Source organism: Cherax quadricarinatus, chromosome 40 (assembly GCF_038502225.1).
Source record: "Cherax quadricarinatus isolate ZL_2023a chromosome 40, ASM3850222v1, whole genome shotgun sequence".
NCBI classification, from domain to species: domain Eukaryota; kingdom Metazoa; phylum Arthropoda; class Malacostraca; order Decapoda; family Parastacidae; genus Cherax; species Cherax quadricarinatus.
Genome location: NC_091331.1, coordinates 19,735,278 through 19,757,217, shown reverse-complemented (window position 1 = coordinate 19,757,217; position 21,940 = coordinate 19,735,278). Strand labels below are relative to the sequence as shown.

General features: G+C 38.5%; 1 protein-coding gene across 3 annotated transcripts in view; it reads left to right on the top strand.

Moving 5' to 3' along the window:
* LOC128687331 (ubiquitin carboxyl-terminal hydrolase 31-like) overlaps positions 1-21,940 on the top strand; it is a 525,901-nt gene that overhangs the window by 349,390 nt on the left and 154,571 nt on the right. For all 3 annotated transcript variants that reach the window (XM_070092773.1, XM_070092772.1, XM_070092774.1), the window contains exons 3-5: positions 9,622-9,714; positions 10,422-10,571; positions 16,654-16,792. In XM_070092773.1, coding sequence (XP_069948874.1) covers positions 9,622-9,714; positions 10,422-10,571; positions 16,654-16,792 — 382 coding nt within the window. The remainder of the gene's footprint in view (positions 1-9,621; positions 9,715-10,421; positions 10,572-16,653; positions 16,793-21,940) is intronic.

Genomic DNA, 21,940 nt, shown 5'->3' with positions numbered 1-21,940 from the left:
AATCTCATTGGCTACCGCTCACAGGATGGGTATAAGGTACATAATAAAGATATTAAACTAACTGTTATGTCTCCTGTTCTCATAAGGTGTTATTTCAGTGTGTAGATTTGTAACTAATCTCTCCAGTTTTTCTTGTAAATTATAATACATTATACAGTGGACCCCCGGTTAACGATATTTTTTCATTCCAGAAGTATGTTCAGGTGCCAGTACTGACCGAATTTGTTCCCATAAGGAATATTGTGAAGTAGATTAGTCCATTTCAGACCCCTAAACATACACGTACAAACGCACTTACATAAATACACTTACATAATTGGTCGCATTGGGAGGTGATCGTTATGCGGGGGTCCACTGTGTATATATATATATATATATATATATATATATATATATATATATATATATATATATATATATATATATATATATATATATATATATATATATATATATATATATGCAATAAGATCACAGTAAACAGGTGATTTCAGAATATGCAAAACAACCACTCTGAAAGAATAGAGAAATTCCAAGCGCTTTCGTGACTACTCACATTATCAAGGAACTATGAAAGTAAAGCATCCAAGGAAGCTATATAAGGGGTCTGGTCGGCACCTCACTATCAGATCCCACAACGGTTTAAACACGTGACGCGCGGCGAGCCAACTTGGAAAGGTCCTTGGCACAACTCACCCCACAAACTATTCTACCCAAGAAATAAGAAATTTTAAAGATTATTTGTCTAGTGTATTATTAAATTCTTCCCAAATTCTATTAATTATAAATGGATCTAATTTATATAAACCAAAGGAAATATTCATATTATTGTCAAAACTGCTTTTTATGAAACAAGATTCAATTATATTCCTGTCGACCATGGACTTGCTTGATACTACTTTCTCAACTTTTTGAAAATCAATTGGATGGTTAAAATCTCTTACATGAATAAATAGAGCATTGGAATCTTGTCCAGTTCTAATGCTATATTTATGTTGTTTTAATCTTAGTTCGAGATTTTTACCAGTTTGACCGTAATAAACTTTATCGCAAATTTTACAAGGAATCTTATAGACACATCCATCAGCATTTTGGGGGGAATTCTTTATCAAAAGTTTTTTTACTGTATCGAGATTTTTGAATACAACTTTAATATTAAAAGTCTTAAGAAGAGAAGGCATATCAACCAAGTTCATAGATGAGGAAATATCCAAAATTTATGAAATAGGTAATGATTTAAAATACCCAAGAAATGTAATTGATAAATCTTTTAAAGTTGCCAGAAATACTTTTTACAATCCAAAAAGGGACAACCAGCCTTATTCAAATAAAAATATGTTGGTTCTCCCTTACCATGAAAACTTGGTTGATATGCCTTCTCTTCTTAAGACTTTTAATATTAAAGTTGTATTCAAAAATCTCGATACAGTAAAAAAACTTTTGATAAAGAATTCCCCCCAAAATGCTGATGGATGTGTCTATAAGATATATATATGTGTCTATAAGATATATATATATATATATATATATATATATATATATATATATATATATATATATATATATATATATATATATATTCTTATTTTTTTTAGTAATTATTACAGGAAAAGGGGTTACTAGCTCATTGTTCCCGGCATTTTAGTTGACTTTTACAACACGCATGGCTTACGGAGGAAAGATTCTTATTCCACTTCCCCATGGATATAAAAGGAAAAGTAATAAGACCAAGAACTATTAAGTTAAAATCAAAGAAAACTCATCTGAGTGTGTATAAACAAACATGTACATGTATGTGGTGTGTCCTAAATGTAAGTAGAAGTAGCAAGACGTACTTGTAATCTTACATATTTATGAAACAGACAAAATACACCAGCAATCCTACCATCATGTAAAACAATTACAGGCTTGCATTTCACACTCACTTGGCAGGACGGTAGTACCCCACCTGAGTGGTTGCTGTCTACCAACCTATTACCTGAACAGTATTTAGATAAAGGTAGGGAAGTTTTTATCACATTTATGGATTTAGAAAAGGCATATGATAGAGTGGATAGGGGAGCAATGTGGCAGATGTTGCAAGTATATGGAATAGGTGGTAAGTTACTAAATGCTGTAAAGAGTTTTTATGAGGATAGTGAGGCTCAGGTTAGGGTGTGTAGAAGAGAGGGAGACTACTTCCCAGTAAAAGTAGGTCTTAGACAGGGATGTGTAATGTCACCATGGTTGTTTAATATATTTATAGATTGGGTTGTAAAAGAAATAAATGCTAGGGTGTTCGGGAGAGGGGTGGGATTTAATTATGGGGAATCAAATACAAAATGGGAATTGACACAGTTGCTTTTTGCTGATGATACTGTGCTTAGGGGAGATTCTAAAGAAAAATTGCGAAGGTTAATGGATGAGTTTGGGAGTGTGTGTAGAGGTAGAAAGTTGAAAGTGAACATAGAAAAGAGTAAGGTGATGAGGGTATCAAATGATTTAGATAAAGAAAAATTTGATATCAAATTGGGGAGGAGGAGTATGGAAGAAGTGAATGTTTTCAGATACTTGGGAGTTGACGTGTCAGCGGACGGATTTATGAAGGATGAGATTAATCATAGAATTGATGAGGGAAAATAGGTGAGTGGTGCGTTGAGGTATATGTGGAGACAAAAAACGTTATCTGTGGAGGCAAAGAAGGGAAAGTATGAAAGTATAGTAGTACCAACACTCTTATATGGGTGTGAAGCTTGGGTTGTGAATGCAGCAGCGAGGAGGCGGTTGGAGGCAGTGGAGATGTCCTGTCTAAGGGCAATGTGTGGTGTAAATATTATGCAGAAAATTCGGAGTGTGGAAATTAGGAGAAGGTGTGGAGTTAATAAAAGTATTAGTCAGAGGGCTGAAGAGGGGTTGTTGAGGTGGTTTGGTCATTTAGAGAGAATGGATCAAAGTAGAATGACATGGAGAGCATTTAAATCTGTAGGGGAAGGAAGGCGGGGTAGGGGTCATCCTCGAAAAGGTTGGAAGGAAGGGGTAAGGGAGGTTTTGTGGGTGAGGGGCTTGGACTTCCAGTAGGCGTGCATGAGCGTGTTCGATAGGAGTGAATGGAGACAAATGGTATTTGGGACCTGACGATCTGTTGGAGTGTGAGCAGGGTAATATTTAGTGAAGGGATTCAGAGAAACTGGTTGTTTTTATATAGCTGGACTTGAGTCCTGGAAATGGGAAGTACAATGCCTGCACTCTAAAGGAGGGGTTTCGGGATATTAGCAGTTTGGAAGGATATATTGTGTATCTTTATACGTATATGCTTCTAAACCGTTGTGTTCTGAGCACCTCGGCAAAAACAGTGATTATGTGTGAGTGAGGTGAGTGTTGAATGATGGAAGTATTTTCTTTTTGGGGATTTTCTTTCTTTTTGAATCACCATGCCTCTGTGGGAGACGGCCAACTTGTTAAATATATATATATATATATATATATTATGTGGAAAATTGCATTTATCTGAATGTAACTAATTATGTACATAACAGTAAATGATAAAGATAATTATTATTTATCAATGTTACATAGACAAGTAGGAATTTGGGACACCTAGGTCGCAAAAATGTCCCCCTTCGATACCTACCACTGTCATAACCACAAGTTGCTCTGGACCTATTAATTAAATGAAATATACATACACCAGGAATACTGGTAAATATATAAATTTGTGGACTGTATATTAAAAATAATAAATGGTTATATATATACACAATTACATAACAAAAGGAAAATATATCTTAATATCACTCACCAATTTGACTGGAGATTAATGTGCATCATACTCAGGAAACCTCACTCTAGCTAAATCTATGAAAATAATGCTGGCCAGAATTACACACAAATCTAGAGAGCTTATCTGAGGCTCCTGGAGCTGTCTTGTCCAGTCGTCTGATATCTCAAGTTATGCAGGAATGCACATCCACCAATTTCGCCTCCTATTTGAGAAGTGTCAACACAATTTTAACCTCTAGAGCACAAAAAATTCTTCCCATTACACCAACGTTTGTACAAAATTCAAAACCAAGATGGCGAGTCTCGTCTGCGCAGACGCAGGCTTTCCGTTTTCTATGACATAAATATTATTAAATACAGTATGGCCATCTATTTACATATAAATACTGAATTTCTGGAAAATATATACAGTATTTTCCACACACACACACACACACACACACATATATATATATATACAGTGGACCCCCGGTTAACGATTTTAATCCGTGCAAGAGGGGTAATTGTTATGCGAAATAATCGTTATGTGAATGAATTTTCCCCATAAGAAATAATGGAAATAAAATTAATCCGTGCAAGACACCCAAAAGTATGAAAAAAAAAATTTTTTACCACATGAAATGTTAATTTTAATACACACAAACTGAAAAAGGCATGCACACTTACATGACACTTACTTTTATTGAAGATCTGGTGATGATTGATGGGATGGGAGGAGGGGAGAGCATTATCTTCTTACTGTTTAGAAGGGGAATCCCCTTCCATTAGGACTTGAGGTAGCAAGTCCTTTTCCGGGGTTACTTCCCTTCTTCTTTTAATGCCACTAGGACCAGCTTGAGAGTCACTGGACCTCTGTCGCACAACAAATCTGTCCATAGAGCTCTGTACCTCCCGTTCCTTTACGATTTGTCTAAAATGGGCCACAACATTGTCATTGAAATAGTCACCAGCACGGCTTGCAACAGCTGTGTCAGGGTGATTTTCATCCATAAAGGTTTGCAGTTCAACCCACTGTGCACACATTTCCTTAATCTTTGAAGTAGGCACAATGGATTCCACAACTGGCATAGGCTTCTCAGGGTTAGCCCCAAACCCTTCAAAATCTTTCTTAATTTCCATACTAATTCTCACCCTTTTTACCACAGGGTTGGCACTAGAAGCTTTCTTGGGGCCCATGGTCACTTATTTTCCAGAAACACCACCGAAAACACTGTAATAATACGAAATATTCCGAGTGTATGCTTGGATGTTAGCGCGGAGGCTGCCTGGTAAACAATGGCATGGGCGGCACATGTGAGGCTGGGTGAGGGCGCACATTGGACGCGTCTCGGACGAAAATCGGTGAGCGGGTTTTTAATCGGTATGCGCGGCAAAAATTTTGCGATTAAAGTAAGCGGTATGCGAAATAATCGCTATGTGATGCCATCGTTATGCGGGGGTCCACTGTATATATATATATATATATATATATATATATATATATATATCTATATATATATATATATATATATATATGTATATATATATATATATATATATATATATATATATATATATATATATATATATATATATATACATATACATATACAGTGGACGCCCGGTTAACTATATTTTTTCATTCCAGAAGTATGTTCAGGTGCCAGTACTGACCGAATTTGTTCCCATAAGGAATATTGTGAAGTAGATTAGTCCATTTCAGACCCCCAAACATACACGTACAAACGCACTTACATAAATACACTTACATAATTGGTCGCATTGGGAGGTGATCGTTAAGCGGGGGTCCACTGTATATATATATATATATATATATATATATATATATATATATATATATATATATATATATATATATATATATATATATATATATATATATATATATCTTCTTCCCTACGCTTCAGAGAGTGCAGTTTCAGAGGTTGGTGTGTTTCCAATAAACCATGTGTTTGACTCAATTTGCATTGCTAAGTTTGTTTTATCATTAAGAAATAGTTTGCAATGACACATGCAGGAGTCTATAGCTAGCTCCCACATAATTTAAAGAAGGGCGAAGTACAGTTGACGGTTTCGTGTGTAAAAGTTGTATTTATGATTGCAAGGCGGTTGCCATCATATGAGGAGTGGGGACACAACACAGATTGTGCTGGACCACGGTGTACCCTACAGTGGTAGCACTGGCGGTAGTAGCCTCTGCCGTGTCATCACAATATAACAAAATTGGATACATCTGTAATGGAATTTGTTTCCAGTTGAACTAAAGTTAGAAGTTTAGTTTAGTTACGTTAGTTACATTCATCTCACCCACAGTTTACATTATATGTGAAAAGGGTCGTTGTTGTCAGTGTATTTCTGTATGCATTTCTTCCCATGCCTGAGTCTAGTATGATTTTTTTCTTTTTTCCTGGGTAAACCACAGTACTCTTTATATTTGTTATCGGAACCAGTAACAATGCTTGGTGTCGATTCTGGGAATCATAGTTCCTGCTGCCCTGTTCAAAACCAGGCTTCTCGGTTGTTGACCCAACCAACCCGGTTGATAAGGAAGCAACATGAAGGGTGTCGTTCAATAATTTATCTTATATTTAAGAAATTTATTTTAATTTCCTTTGTATGCTGCAAAGTTCTGGGCTCTTTACACTTACTGAATTATCTCTGGAGTAGTTATTACACCCGTACTTCTCGTGACGTCGTGGGGGTGCTTTGTACCGTCTGCCGAGCCTCTTGAGTATGTGAAGAGTAATATTGGTGTCATCTTACGTGTCTTAAACACGTAATATAACAGGTAGATCTTGCTACTTCTACTTAAATCTAGTTCATATTACACGTGCAGTTGTATATGTAGGTGTATACTCACTAGTTTGAGTTTTCTTATAATCTCTTAATAGTTTTTGTTTTTATCATGTTTCCTTTCCGTTATCATGTCCCTGTATTAGATTGAAAAAAAAGTTTCGCAGATAACCAGGAGTTGAACATGTATCTTACTCATCACCACCTAAAGGGTGCCTGAAAGATGCCTCTAGGAGTCATGTTGAAAATGGTATAAAATATCGACAAGTTAAGGATTAAGACACATGTATAAAAGTTGGGCATCTTTACTGTTAAAAGATTTCACCTACACAGTAAACTTCTTCAGTCAAATACAAAGGGAGCAGATGCAGTAGTGGAATGATGTAATCAGTCCGTTAACCTTGGAGAAATAGTATTTGAGGTTTCAATCCCTCAGTCTGGAACAAAATGGAGCTGAAGCATGAAAGTATGAGAATGGAGTCTTAAATACTGTCAAAGGTGAGGTGGAAGATCTCAAAGACGTTGCAGTAGAATCCAACCCTTTTCACGCATAACTAGTAGTTACGGGATGACGTAATGAAGATGTCTTCTGTACCGAGATCGCCAGGTCACCATCTGCAAAAGATCCGGGCCGGGACAGTTACCGGCGAATCATTCAAGTTCATGTACCAAAATACCGTTGTGCTGCAATGTCTGACACTTATGTTGAAAATGGTATAAAATACCGACAAGTTGATGAATAAGACGCATGTTCTTATGCTTCAGCTTCTTTTCACTCCGGACTATAGGGCTGAACTCTTATCCAGGCTGAAGGACTAACCACCTCAAATACTATTTCTCCAAGGTTGACGGGCTTATTGCATCATCTTCGTTTCACTACTGCACTTGCTGCCTTGGTATTTGACTAAAGAAGCCTACTGTGTAGGCGAAAAGTTTCAGCAATAAAGATACCCAACTTCTGGGGGGTCAATGACAACGCAACCATTCCCAGACCAGGCCTCCTGAAAGGCTTTAAGTCTTGAAATTAGCAGGCCAATGCTCGAACCACTTCAGACAGAAAGATCACGTTATTATATCGGGCTTCTTATTTCTAAGTACCTTGGGTAATTTAACAACTTTGTTATGAATAAATAAGTGGGTGCGAGACAGAATGTGTTGAATTATTTGTTCATTATCAGGCAACACTCAGACTAAATGCAAGCGACAATTATAAGTCACTGGGGACCTAGGCTTGTCAACCAACCATTTGGTACATTATACCTGTTTACAAGAAACATTTCAGTTTTTTTGAATGAATCATTATATGGGATAGATGTGGTAGAACATCACTTTAATAAAAGTGAGTTTTCGACTTTCGATATCATGTTATTATTCCCCTAAAGAAACTACGTTGCACTAGGGTGTATGGTGACATGACAGACATATTGAACACAAGTGCACTGTGCCATAAACTGCCCCTCTAAGACTGTATGCAGGAGACTAGATGTGATAAATGATTTTGAAAACTGATAAGTTGAAGATTGAGACTTATGCAACACTTATGCAACATATATGTTGTGTGGAAAATACTGTATATTTTCCAAAAATACAGTGTTTTTGTATGTAAATTGATGGAATATATTGTAGGTAATAAAAGTTAATTTGTAAATAAATAAAGAACCCGCGAAATGGGTGAGCATCGCTGGGGGGAGAGTCGCCATTGTTTTGAACTGACCAAGAGAAACATTAGTGAAAATCGGAAGAATTTTCGTCGCTCTAGAGGTTATATTGGGCTTTAAACCTCTCAAATAGGAGCCGAAATTGTTAGAATTGCAGTCCTGCAGAATGTGAGAATTAGGCGACTGGACAGGACTCCGTAATTAGATGGAAACAGGATATTACCACAGCTGAGTGATATCTATTTATGTTGAAATTCTGGCAAGTATTTTCTTCATATTTTAGGCAGGGGGTTTTGTGTATGACACACCGTAATCTCCAGACTAATTGGTGAGTGGTATTAAGATAAATTCTCCTTCAATGTATATGTATTCATTTTTAAATTTAATATACAGTCCACATATTTATATTAATGTTTTACCAGAATTCCTGGTGATGTATAGTATTTCATTTGAAATTAATGTAGGTCTATAGTGACTTGTGGAGATATAGATTGTAGTAGGTATTGAAGGGGGACATTTTTTGCAACCTAAGTGTCCTAAAATTCCTACTTGTCTCTGTAACCTTGATAAAGAATAATTAGCTTCGTTACCATTTACTAGTATGTATCTAATGAGATTCATCCAGGTAAATTTAATTTTCCACATGTTGCATAAATGTCTCAATCTTCAACTTGTCGGTTTTCAAAACCATTTATCACATCTGCCAGACACTGCAACGTCATGGGATCCTGATACAAGGAATTCTTCAACACTTGTCCAACCTTTGGATGAAGACCTACTTACACTAGTGGATGTTTCCACTGTGATCCCGCTGCCTCCTGCTTCGACTCATCTGACTACACTATATAAGCCACTTCTCCAGCCCTATGCTGTATTTTCTAGAAGAGTGATGGACTGAACACATCGATTCCAGGCTGAGGGACTGATTACCCCAAACTACTCCTCTCATTACACCTTTCTGCTTTGTATTGAACTGATGAAGCCACTGTGTGACAAAACATTTCTTCAGTAGAGATTCCCATATGTTGCATTAGTGTCAAAATTTTCAGGAGACGTGATGCTGTGGGAAGGCCACCACAGCAGCAAGGCCTTGTGCGTTCTTTAGACAATTTAAAAACAGAAGCGCTCTTAGGAGAGTGTTGTGCAAGTTCCATGCAAACCCATGACTGTGAACACTGCAATTTGACTGTTTACATAGGGGGTTACCTATGTGCAGTTGTCACAGTAGTGTTAAAAACAAAAAAGGCAACCAGAAACAAATTTTAATAAATATTAAAGTAAAAAAAAGACTTGTAATCTAAGGTAGGGCTTCAAATTATGTCTAAATGATGTAATAATTAAATATGTGTATGACTTCAGCAGCAGCTTCCACATAAGACAACATTACTGAATTTAGTTATCTTTCTTCCAGAACACTTATGGTCGTCCTGACGAAGTGGTTGCAGCAGAGACCCTGGCTAACCACCTTAGATGTAATAGCAGTTTTATACATGATATTTTTCAGGTAAGAAAGACAATGTGTACCATGTGTGCATGTGTTTGCAATAATTTGGCAGTACCTGCATGGCCCACCTCTTCTACTAGCTGACATGAACTCTCATATTTACTATAAATTCATGTATGGAGTCAGAAAATTCTCTGTTGCGTTTAGTAATAAGCCTGATCACGGCTTATTACCAAACACACTAAACCCTGATGATACTCAGTGTTGTGTGTTTTATACCTGACATATTATCATTCAGATGTAATTATTATCTGAAGTTATGTGAAGGTTATGGAGGCCTACTAGCAGACTAGGCCCAAACCAAGACAGTTTCACAGATATTGTAAGCTAGTGGAAAAGCAATTAAGTGACTGCAGTACTTATGTATAGATTATCACTGTTATTTAGGAAGAAGTTAGAAACTATTGATGTTGACGTTACAGGCTGCCTCATTATGTTTCCTTTGCAGAATATCCTGTTGACATTGTATACATGTATTTTTATTCTTTTCACATATTTTTGTGCCAGTATTTCAAGTCACTCACACTTTGCTACACTGATTTACTGCACTCTTAATTCCTGGCTACAATATTTGTAACTTTTTGAACATACTATTATACACCATTCATTGTAATTACACTATGCATAACCTTCACATTTGTTCAGTTTTGCAATCATGTTAAACATCCCAAAGGACATCAATAATTTTCACATCTGTTATCTTACAGGCTCAGTTCAGATCGTCGTTGAAGTGTCCTCACTGCCAGAAGGAATCAAATACCTTCGATCCATTTCTTTGTGTGTCCATTCCTATCCCACAGCGACAAGTGCAGTCCATATTTGTCACCGTTGTCTACCTCAACCAACAACCCAAGCAGGTGAGCACCTGCAATGTCTACTGTCTTTTCTCCAAGCTTGCTCAAGCCCATTAGTTTGCACTATGATGTAGCTAAGAGTGTCCTGTACACTTCACTAAGACTGAAAACCATTTGAATGTTGTAGTAAACATCATTACCAGCATTGCAGCATAAATAATAAATTAAATATTTTTTTTATGTGGCTAATTCAAAATATATACTGTACTGTAATTTAAAGAAAATACAAGGTTTTTCCTGTACTGTTTTTCCAGTAAGCAAAATTAATATGTATATTAGCTATCAGTGGTAGTGAAATACCTACATGTTGATATACAGTGACATTGTCTGTTAACAGATAAAGATAATACATAGCTAATCATAATACTGTACAGTACTACTGTAATTGATAATTAATATGCTGACTTTCTACATGCTTGACATGATTATACACTTCATACTTCTTTGAGACAGTTTATCCCATTTTTATTTAACTGTTTATAAGTTTTTAATATCAGGTGGAATTTAGGAATCTCAAGAGATTATCAAGGCTTATTTAACAGTCTTGTAAATTAAAGTGTGTGTATGTGCATGTGTGTGTATATAGTATGTATGTATTTTTTTTTCAACCCTCTGGCAGTCTCTCACCAAGGCAGGGTGACCCAAAAAAGAAAAACACTTTCACCATCATTCACACACAATCACTGTCTTTGCAGATGTGCCCAGATATCCCAAACCCCTCCTTTAACCCTTTCAGGGTCCGTCCTGTAGATCTACGGCTTTTCGGTGAGTGTCCAAACCGTAGATCTACGCCAAAATTCTAGCGCCGTCAAATTTTGCGCGAAAGCGCTCATAGGCCTACATGTGAGAGAATGGGTCTGCGCTGTGGGTGTGCGCCATAAACAAAAAATCTAGGCGCCTGCATAGCATTGTGAGAACGCCGGCTCAGTCACCCTTGTTCACCATGCCTCGTCGCAAGTCAGCTCTCACTCCCCGGAAAATTGGGACTCTCCTCTTCCTGTCTGATAGTTCTGACACTGATGGAAGTGGAAATGAAGACGAATTCTACGGCTTTGATAAGTTAGTGACCGAAAATAATGACCAGGATATCGATAATAGTGCAGAAAACCCCGACGATCCTCGACCTTCTACCTCTGGTGTGGGCACTCGTGACTCACGGTCGGGTGTTCCTAAACGTAAGAGAAAACTAATATTTTCCCGTGGCCTGGCCTCTGACTTCAGTAATGACGATGATTCTGACGTGGATTGTGATTTTATTGCGCTCGACGATCATTCGAGTAGTGATAGTGAGGAAACATATTCACCAGTGAAGCGTCGGTATGTTCGCCGCCGCATGCGCTCGGGTAGTGTACCCTATGCTGTGCCCAGGGGACGGAGTACATCCCGTGGCCCTACACCCATTTTAGGTAGTGATAGTGAGGATGATGTGGCTACACTTGGCATGGATGGGCCACAGGCATCAGTGGATGGTGTTAGTGGTGCTGGTGGTGGTAGTGGCACCGCCATGCGTGACTCACTGTGCCACGCGGGGACCCACGCTGCTGACTCGTCAGTTCAAGGACAAAGCGGAGCGTCACCCACCAGCCCGCCACAACCACAACCACCCGTACAACCAGCCTATGATGTCCAGTATCCACCAGCAAACCGTATCTGGGATTGGCAGCAAAATCCCAATTTTGTTCCCAGCCCTCACCACTTTGATGACTCTCAAAGTGGAATTCTACCTACCTGTCCCCTTGGAACCACGGCCAATGAACTGGAATTCTTTGAATTATTCTTTGACCAGCCATTGATGGAAATTATTGTCAGGGAAAGTAATAAGTATTTTCAGTACACCATGGCAAATACGATCTTATCACCACAGTCAAGACTACACAGGTGGAAAGAGACGACTGTTGCAGAAATGTATTTGCTTTTTGCAACAATAATGCTTATGCCTCACGTCTATAAGCATAATATAAAAGCATACTGGTCCACAGATCGGCTAATTAGTACCCCATCCTTCAGTGAAATAATACCAGTGAACAGGTTTATCTTACTGTTACGTATGTTGCACTTCTCTGACAAAACCAGGCCTGACAGAAGTGACAGGTTATACAAGATTAGAAATGTTTTCATGTATCTCAAACAAAAGTTCAGGATATACTTTTATCCATTCAAGAATCTTGTAATTGACGAGTCTTTGATTTTGTTCAAAGGTAGACTGTCATTCAAGCAGTATATACCGAGCAAGAGGAACCGCTTTGGTATAAAATTGTTTGTACTCTGTGATTGTGACAGTGGCCTGGTGTTGGATATTGTTGTATACACGGGTAGTAAAACATTGAAAGATACCAAGATGTTATTGGGTATCTCAGGTGACATAGTGAGAAACATGATGGCACCTTATCTTGGTAAGGGCCATACATTATATACCGATAACTGGTACACAAGCCCATTACTCAGTGATTTCATGCGAGTGAACAAGACAGATGTGTGTGGCACAGTGCGTTCTAATCGTAAACATATGCCCAGGCTCAACGCAGGTGTTCGTGGTGATGACGTGCAGGTGTTTACTGCCAATGACATGGCATTACGGTGGCATGACAAACGAGATGTCACATTGTTGACAACCATTCACCGTAATGAAATGCAAGACAGTGACAAAGTTGATCGAGTGACTAATGAACGTATTCGAAAACCAGTGTCAGTGATTGATTATACACAAAACATGCGCTTGGTTGACAAGTGTGACATGCAGATTGGTTTTGTTGACTGTGTTCGTAAGAGTTACAAGTGGTACATGAAACTTTTCTTCCATCTCATGGACATTTCAATGCTGAATGCATATAATATGTACCAAATAAAGACTGGTAACAGACCACCGTATGGTGAATTTTGTTTGTCTGTTGTCAGACAACTCATAATGAAGTACCAGGTAACAACACCTGCAATACAACATGGTCCTCGAATTCATCACAATATACCCAAGCGTTTGAGGAGAGAAGGTGATCATTTCATAATACAGCTTCCTTCAACTCAAAAGAAATTTGCTCAGAAGAGATGCATTGTCTGTGCACAAACAAAATGACGGCAACAAAGACGCAAAGACACTCGGTTTATGTGTGAGGAATGTAAGGTGCCTCTGTGCATGGTGCCTTGTTTCAAGGAGTTCCACAAGCTCCAGCAGTTCTAAAACCATGTCCAGTGATTGTAAATATGTAAATATATGATAGAACATTAGTATTATACAAGATTTGTGCATGTTTATTGTAATAAACAACAGTGGTAAACAATAATATGATAATAACTTTAGTGCGGTTATTGTGTTCAATACAGTGAGTATATATATATCAATTATATACAGTATTGGTCTCTCAGGCCCCAAATGTTAGTAGGAATAGAAAAAATTGGAAAAGAAAAGAAAAAACAACTAAAACAACAAAATAATATAATACGCGTATGTGGAATTCGTCGATGTTGCCGCCACCACATCATTTTCTATAAACTTCTTGGCACTGTATCTCGGTAAGTAATGATCAGATTCTAATTTTTTTTGTTTTATTACCTTCACAAAAATATGCTCTTTAATTCTGTAAGAAAAAATAATTTTTTTTTTTTTTCAAAATTTCTTGGACACTGGTGCATGACTTCAGATTTTGGCCTTGGACCCTGAAAGGGTTAAAGTGCTGGCATTGTACCTTCCACCTCCAGGACTCAAGTCTGGCTAACCTGTTTCCCTGAATCCCTTCACAAAATATTTCCCTGCTTACACTCCAACAGCTCATCAGGTCTCAAAAGCCATTCGTCTCCATTCACTCCTATCTGACATGCTCACATATGCCTGCTGTGTATCCAGGCCCCTTGCACACAAAACCTCTTTTGCCCCTCTCCCTCTATCCTTTTCTAGGAAAACCGCTACCCCTCCTCCCTTCCACTACAGATTTATACACCCTCCAAGTCATCCTATTTTGCACCATTCTCTCTAAATGACCAACCCACCTCAACAACCCCTCTGAATAATACTTTTAGTAACTCCACACCTCCTCCTAATTTCCACAGTATGAATTCTCTGCATAATATATACACCACACATTACCCTTAGACACGGCATCTCCACTGCCTCCGTCCTCCTCCTTACTACAGCTTTTACAACCCATGCTTCACACCCATATAAGAGTGTTGGTACCACCATACTCTCGTACATTTCCTTCTTAGCCTCTATGGATAAAGTTTTTGGTCTCCACAGATACCTCAAATCACCAATCACTTTTTTCCTTCATCAGTTCTATGGGTAATCACATCCTTCATAAACCCATCTACTGACAAGTCTACTCCCAAATATCTGAACACATTCACTTCTTCCATACTCCATACCTTAAGGAAGCGGTCAGGTTCACGTGCGCGGTGCAAAAAAAAAAATCGAAAAAATATGAAAATGGAGTTATTGTTACCAAAAAAATAGCTGAACTTTCTGGCTACACTCTGGTATAATTATTATCCTTGTACGATGTTTCTAAAAGGAATTACAGCCATTTATAACAGGCATGGTGACAGTGCTGACGCGTCATATTGCGCAAGAAGCGCTGACTCGGCTTTGTTTACGTTTTTGTTACGTTTTTCCCCGTGTTATTTTTATCGTTTTCTTATATCTTTATGTCTAATATAATATAAATTCACCATCTGAGATCATGCCAGAGTGGGCGGAGCTAATATGATCAAGGAACCAATCAAGGTACCCTGGGTATATTGCATAAAATGGCCGACACCTCCAGCCAACAAAATATTCCATACCCACGCTAATATCAATTATAAGGCTTATTTATCTATCACAATTGATCTATTATGACATAATGCAATATAATAATAGCATATAAACATAAAAAGTACACCGTAAAAAATAATATATAGCATAATATGATGCCCCGAGGAAAAAATTTCTATCGATATTTCCCCTGAAGGTGAAGAGAGGGTCCGCCCTCTCTCATCAGTGATGAGAGAAAACGGATTTACAATGGTTAACTGTAATAAACACTCGTAGGTCGCGGAAAAAGTGTAAAATAAGGCGAATTTTTCGGGGAAAAAAAATATTTCCCGGGCACCTGGGGTGCCGCGCGCTTCGGCCTATATCTCGAAAGTAACTTATTTACCTATTTAGGGGAACTGCATCCTTATTTATGAATGAATTGACTTGATTTTCACAACAAACATAGGCGAATGATTGATTTACAAGAAATTACGTACCTTTCTGAACTATCCCAAATATTTTTAGATTTATGTGGGCAACAAGACCGACATCTTCCAATATGACAAAAAAGTTATGAAACTTATTTTTTTTTAGCATGAAGATAAGGTTTATTTTAGAAAAGGTACATAATTCATGATGGAATTAGAGGTGTTCTATCAGCAGCAAGTGTCAAAACCACTTTTCCAAGTACCACTGAGTAGGACTCCGCTGCCAAATGCAATTTTTCGTAAATTTTGCATATTTCATTTACTTTTTGGCCGATATGATTGAAACTTCAGCACAGGAGGTTTTATATAAGCTTCTAATAGTACACCAAAAATGAACGTAATCGGTTGAAAAATAAAGAAGTCGATATGTTTTTTAACATGTCGGCAGTTTTTCACCGAGGCTAGGATGACCCAAAAATGAAAGAAAAAACATTTATCATTCAGTACTTTCACCATCATTCATACATAATCACTGTCTTTGCAGAGGCACTCAAATACAGCAGTTTAGATGTTACTTCAAACAGCCAATATCCCAAACCCCTCCTTTAAAGTGCATGCATTGTACTTCCCTCCTCCAGGACTCAAGTCTGGCTAGCCAGTTTCCCTGAATCCCTTCACAAATTAAAATGTATATACACATATATGTTTATTGATTTCATCTAGCATTCAGACAACCGTCTTCAGTTACAACATAATTGCAAACACGTGTTAGATTCATATATCCATGCATTAGCCAGCATTTAAGGTAGAGCTTCCCTTTCTGTTAGCACCAGAACCATTTGCCCTCTATCATTCCTACTTTTAATCATCTGCAGAATAAATTTTATTATGTTGTATTTTTTGCATGCATCTAATATTACCAATTCAACAGGTCCAGCTGGGTGTGAGCATAGAAGCCAATGCTACTCTTCGAGAGCTGCGTAAACAATTGGCTGAAGACTGTGGGATCTCAACTGATAGCCTTATTATTACAGAAGTGGATGGAGAAGGTTTCCATAGAACTTTTGCTGGTAACTAATTTAATCTGAACTTCACATTTTAGCCCTGTGAACTTGCAAAAATGTCTGTTTTTCTCATGTTGAAGGCCTTGGTGGACAATTAATTTTTTTCAGTGTATGTTATCCCTTTAAAACTATAAAGAAAACTGATAAAAGAAGACAATACATTCTTTCATCACTTTCATCTATAACCCCATTCTGTAAGTTCATGATTGGCAGTACAGTACATGTTTAAATTTCATCTATATGTCGAGTAGTGACATATATTTATAAGCAGCAAGATAAGCATTACTAGCTTTATAAAAGCGTTTTTTCAAAATTAAAATATCTTTTTGCTTAACATATTTTATTTTTATACAGTATATAGTTTTTTGCATTTATATATATTTATATATCTTTTTATCAACAAGTCAGCCGTCTCCCACCAAGGCAGGGTGACCCAAAAAGAAAGAAAAATCCCCAAAAAGCAAATACGTACATGCTTTCATCAGTCAACACTTTCGCCTCACTCATACAAAATCACTGTTTTTGCAGAGGCGCTCAGATATGACAGTTTAGAAGTCCCTCCAAACTGTCAATATCCCAGACCCCTCCTTTAACCCTTTGACTGTTTCAGCCGTATATATACGTCTTACAAGCCAGTGTTTCAGACGTATATATACTCAAAAATTCTAGCGGCTTCAAATCAAGCAGGAGAAAGCTGGTAAGTCCACATGTGAGAGAATGGGTCTGTGTGATCAATGTGCACTGTATAAAAAAAATCCTGCTGCACGCAATGCATAATGATTAAAACGCTGACTTTGAGGTGTACTTTCATATGGTGGTATTCTCGTTCTCTTGGTCTCATTTGATAAAATGGAAAACATATTACAGAAATAGAGATGGTTTTAATTAGTTTCACGATGAAAATGACCTTGAAATTGTGCTCAAAGTAGCAGAAATGTTTGATTTTTTATCAATGTTCAAGAGTAAGCAAATCACGTCACATGTCCAATACACATCAACTGGGGAGTCTAATATTCTTTCACTAGTGCAGTGATATTACTTACACCATTTTTACAATAATGCACTAGTCTGCATAACAGAAAATTTTCTATTTTTTGTGAATAAAAAATCAAAATAGAAAGCAAGAGTAATATAAGAGGGGCCTGGAGACATGACTAATGATCAGAGAATATGTTATTTTAGTGCCAAGAATGTCTGCATTGTTTATTCTGGAACCTATTTTGAAATTGGCATCTTTTTTAATTTGCATGAAATTGGCCAAATTGCCAATTTCTGACCACTTTATTAGGTAGTTGAAATTAGTAAATGGGCGGTTTCTTGTACTCAATTGATAGAAAAAATGGAGTTCTAAAGAAATAGCTATGAGTTTGGTCGACTGGAATGATGTAATTGGCCGAAAATAGGGCTCGAAGTCAGCAAAATCGCTGATGCGTATATATCGGGAAGATCGCTAAATTCGTGGGAGCGTAATTCCGTAAGTTTTCGATCAAATTTCGTACTTTTGGTGTCATTACCACCGGGAAAAGATTCTCTATCATTTCATAAAATAAAATAATTTTTTTTTTCTCAAAAATTTTTCAACACCAGGACTCAAGTACGGCTAAATCTATAATAACCAGTTTCCCTGAATCCCTTCACTAAATATTACCCTGCTCACACTCCAACAGCTCAAGTCCCAGAAACCATTCATCTCCATTTACTCCTATCTAACATGCTCACACACGCTTGCTGGAAGTCCAAGCCCCTCGTCCACAAACCCTCCTTTACCCCCTCCCTCCAACCCTTTCGAGGATGACCCCTACCTCTCCTTCCTTCCCCTACAGATTTATACACTCTCCAAGTCATTCTACTTTGATCCATTCTCTCTAAATGACCAAACCACCTCAGCAACCCCTCTTCAGCCCTCTGACTAATACTTTTAGTAACTCCACACTTCTTAATTTCCACACTGCGAATTATCTGCATAATATTTACACCACACATTGCCCTTAGACAGGACATCTCCACTGCCTCCAGCTGCCTCCTCGCTGCAGCCCTTACAACCCAAGCTTCACACCCATATAAGAGTGTTGGTACCACAATACATTCATACATTCCCTGTTTTGCCTCCATAGATAACATTTTTTGTCTCCACAGACACCTCAACGCACCACTCACCTTTTTTCCTTCATCAATTCTATGGTTAACCTCATCCTTCGTAAACCCATCCACTGACAAGTCAACTCCCAAATACAGTGGACCCCCGCATAGCGACCTTAATCCGTGCAAGAGGGCTGGCTGTTATGCGAAATGTTCGCTATGTGAATGAATTTTCCCCATAAGAAATAATGGAAATCAAATTAATCCGTGCAAGACACCCAAAAGTTTGAAAAAAAAAATTTTACCACATGAAATATACATTTTCCTACACACAAAGAGAAGGATACATGCACAATAGTAGAGTAGTACATGCACAGTATATATTGTGCATGTACTACTCTACTAAATGAAGAATAAATGACACTTACCTTTATTGAAGATGCAGCAATGACTGATGAGACACTGTGTCCTGGGAGTGCCTTTTCCTCCTGAGTACTGTAGGTCCTGTTTGGTATTTTCTTCCAGAACAGGCCTTATCACACTGTGTATGTCACTACGATTCTTAAATCTCTCAAACCAACCTTTGCTGGCTCTAAATTCACCAATATGAGCACTAGTTCCAGGCATTTTCCCTGTTCACCTGGGTGTTAGTCGACTGGTGTGGGTTGCATCCTGGGAGACAAGATTAAGGACCCCAATGGAAATAAGTTAGACAGTCTTCGATGACACTGACTTTTTTGGGCTATCCTGGGTGGCAAATCCTCTGGGGTTAATTGTTTCTTGGTATTCTCAATAAGCCACACCAACAACGGTGCTACAGCAGCAGCAGCAGCAGCTGACGATGTTACAGCAGCAGCAGACGATGCTACAGCAGCAGCAGCAGCAGACGATGCTACAGCAGCAACAGACGATGCTACAGCAGCAGCAGACGATGCTACAGCAGCAGCAGCAGCTGACGGTGGAACAGCAGCAACAGACGATGCTACAGCAGCAACAGACGATGCTACAGCAGCAGCAGACGATGCTACAGCAGCAGCAGATGATGCTACAGCAGCAGCAGACGGTACTACAGCAGCAGGAGCAGCTGACGGTGGTACAGCAGCAGCAGCTGACAGTGCAGCAGCAGCTGACGGTGATACAGCAGCAGCAGCAGCTGTACCACCAATAGTAGCGATGGTTGATTGGGGTTTATTATACAACCTGGCCAGCTCGGAGACACGCACTCCACTTTCATTCTTATCAATGATCTTTTTCTTCATCTCCATAGTAATTCTCACCCTTATTGCTGTAGGGTTGGCACTAGAAGCTTTCTTGGGGCCCATGGTCACTTATTTTCCAGAAAAAAATCACCAAAAACACTGTAATAATACAAAATGTTCCGATTGTATGCTTGGATGTTACCGCGGAGGCTGGCTGGTAAACAATGCCACCCGCGGAACATGTGAGCGTGGCTCAGGCCGCACATTGGACGCGTCTCGGACGAAGGCCGCTGAGCGGGTTTTTGTCCACTATGCGGGGCAAAATTTTAGCGATCAAAGCGTCCGCTATGCGGATTGTCCGTTATGCAAGGCGTCCGTTATGCGGGGGTCCACTGTACAGTGGAAACTCCACTCATGAGTTTAATCCATTCCATGATTTTGCTCGCATCTGGATTTGCTCGTTTGCAGAGTCAGTTTTCCTTATTTAAATTAATTGAAATGCAATTAATCCATTCCAGTACCAAAACAACTGAGCATTGTTTTAATACATACTGCTGTCTCGTAGCGGTGTTTGGAAACTCACTTATAGTACTGGGTACAACAAGGTTGCTACAAGGGTACAACAAAGTTGCTACCATGGTACAAGGTTGCTACCAGGGTACAAGGCTACTATCAGGGTACAACAAGATTGTTTTCAAGGTACAAGGTCTGCCACTGCTGCTTCATGTTGTCTGTCACTGCTGCTTCATGATGTCTGCCACTGCTGGTTCATGTTGTCTGCCACTGCTGTTTCATGTTGTCTGCCACTGCTACCTCATGATGTCAGCTCCCACTTTTGCTAGCATGTTGGCAGTGCCAATCGGACAGGTATTGGACGGTGATGTCATTTGTTTACTCTTGAACATTGCCAAAGAATTGAACATTTCTGCTACTTTGAGCTCATTTTCAAGGTACTTTTCGTCGTGAAACCAATCAAAATCACTTATCTTCCATTCTATCAAATGAGACCCAAAAAATGAGAATGCAAACATAAAAAACATATGAAAATATACCTCTAAGGGGAGGCTAATGGCTGAGAAGTGAACTCCATTATTTATGGTCCGATTTCTTTCATCTTTGGTGTACGTTAAGAAGCATCTTTCCATCATACATTGCCCAGGTTTCATTAAGATAGTCCAACAAACAACCAAGATCCAATTTCCTAGATCAAGAGCAAGAGCTCCTCACCAGCATCAAGGAACCTCCCTTGAGGCCCGCTCGCATCTTGAAATTTTTCTCACGTATGGAAGCAAAAAATCAGCTGAGCAACTGCTCTTATCTGAAAAAACTCGCACATGGATGCGCTCGTAAGTGGAGGTTCCACTGTATCTGAAAACATTCACTTCTTCCATACTCCCTCTCTTAAATGTGATATCCAATTTTTCTTTATCTAAATCATTTGATACCCTCATTATCTTACTCTTATCTATGTTCACTTTCAACTTTCTACCTTTACACACCCTCCCAAGCTTGTCTTCTAACATTTGCAACTTTTCTTTAGAATCTCCCATAAGCACAGTATCATCAGCAAAAAGTAACTGTGTCAACTCCCATTTTGTACTTGATTCCCCATAATTTAATCTCACTCCTCTCCCCAACACCCTAGCATTCACTTCTTTTACAACCCCATCTATAAATACATGTATATTGAACAACCATGGTGACATTACACATCCCTGTTTAAGAACCAACAAGTTGAAGAATTGAGACATTTATGCAACACATGGGAATCTTTATTGAAGAAACGTTTTGCCACACAGTGGCTTCATCAGTCCAATACAAAGTAGAAATCGGTAAGGAGAGGAGGAGTTCGAGGTAATCAGTCCCTCAACCTGGA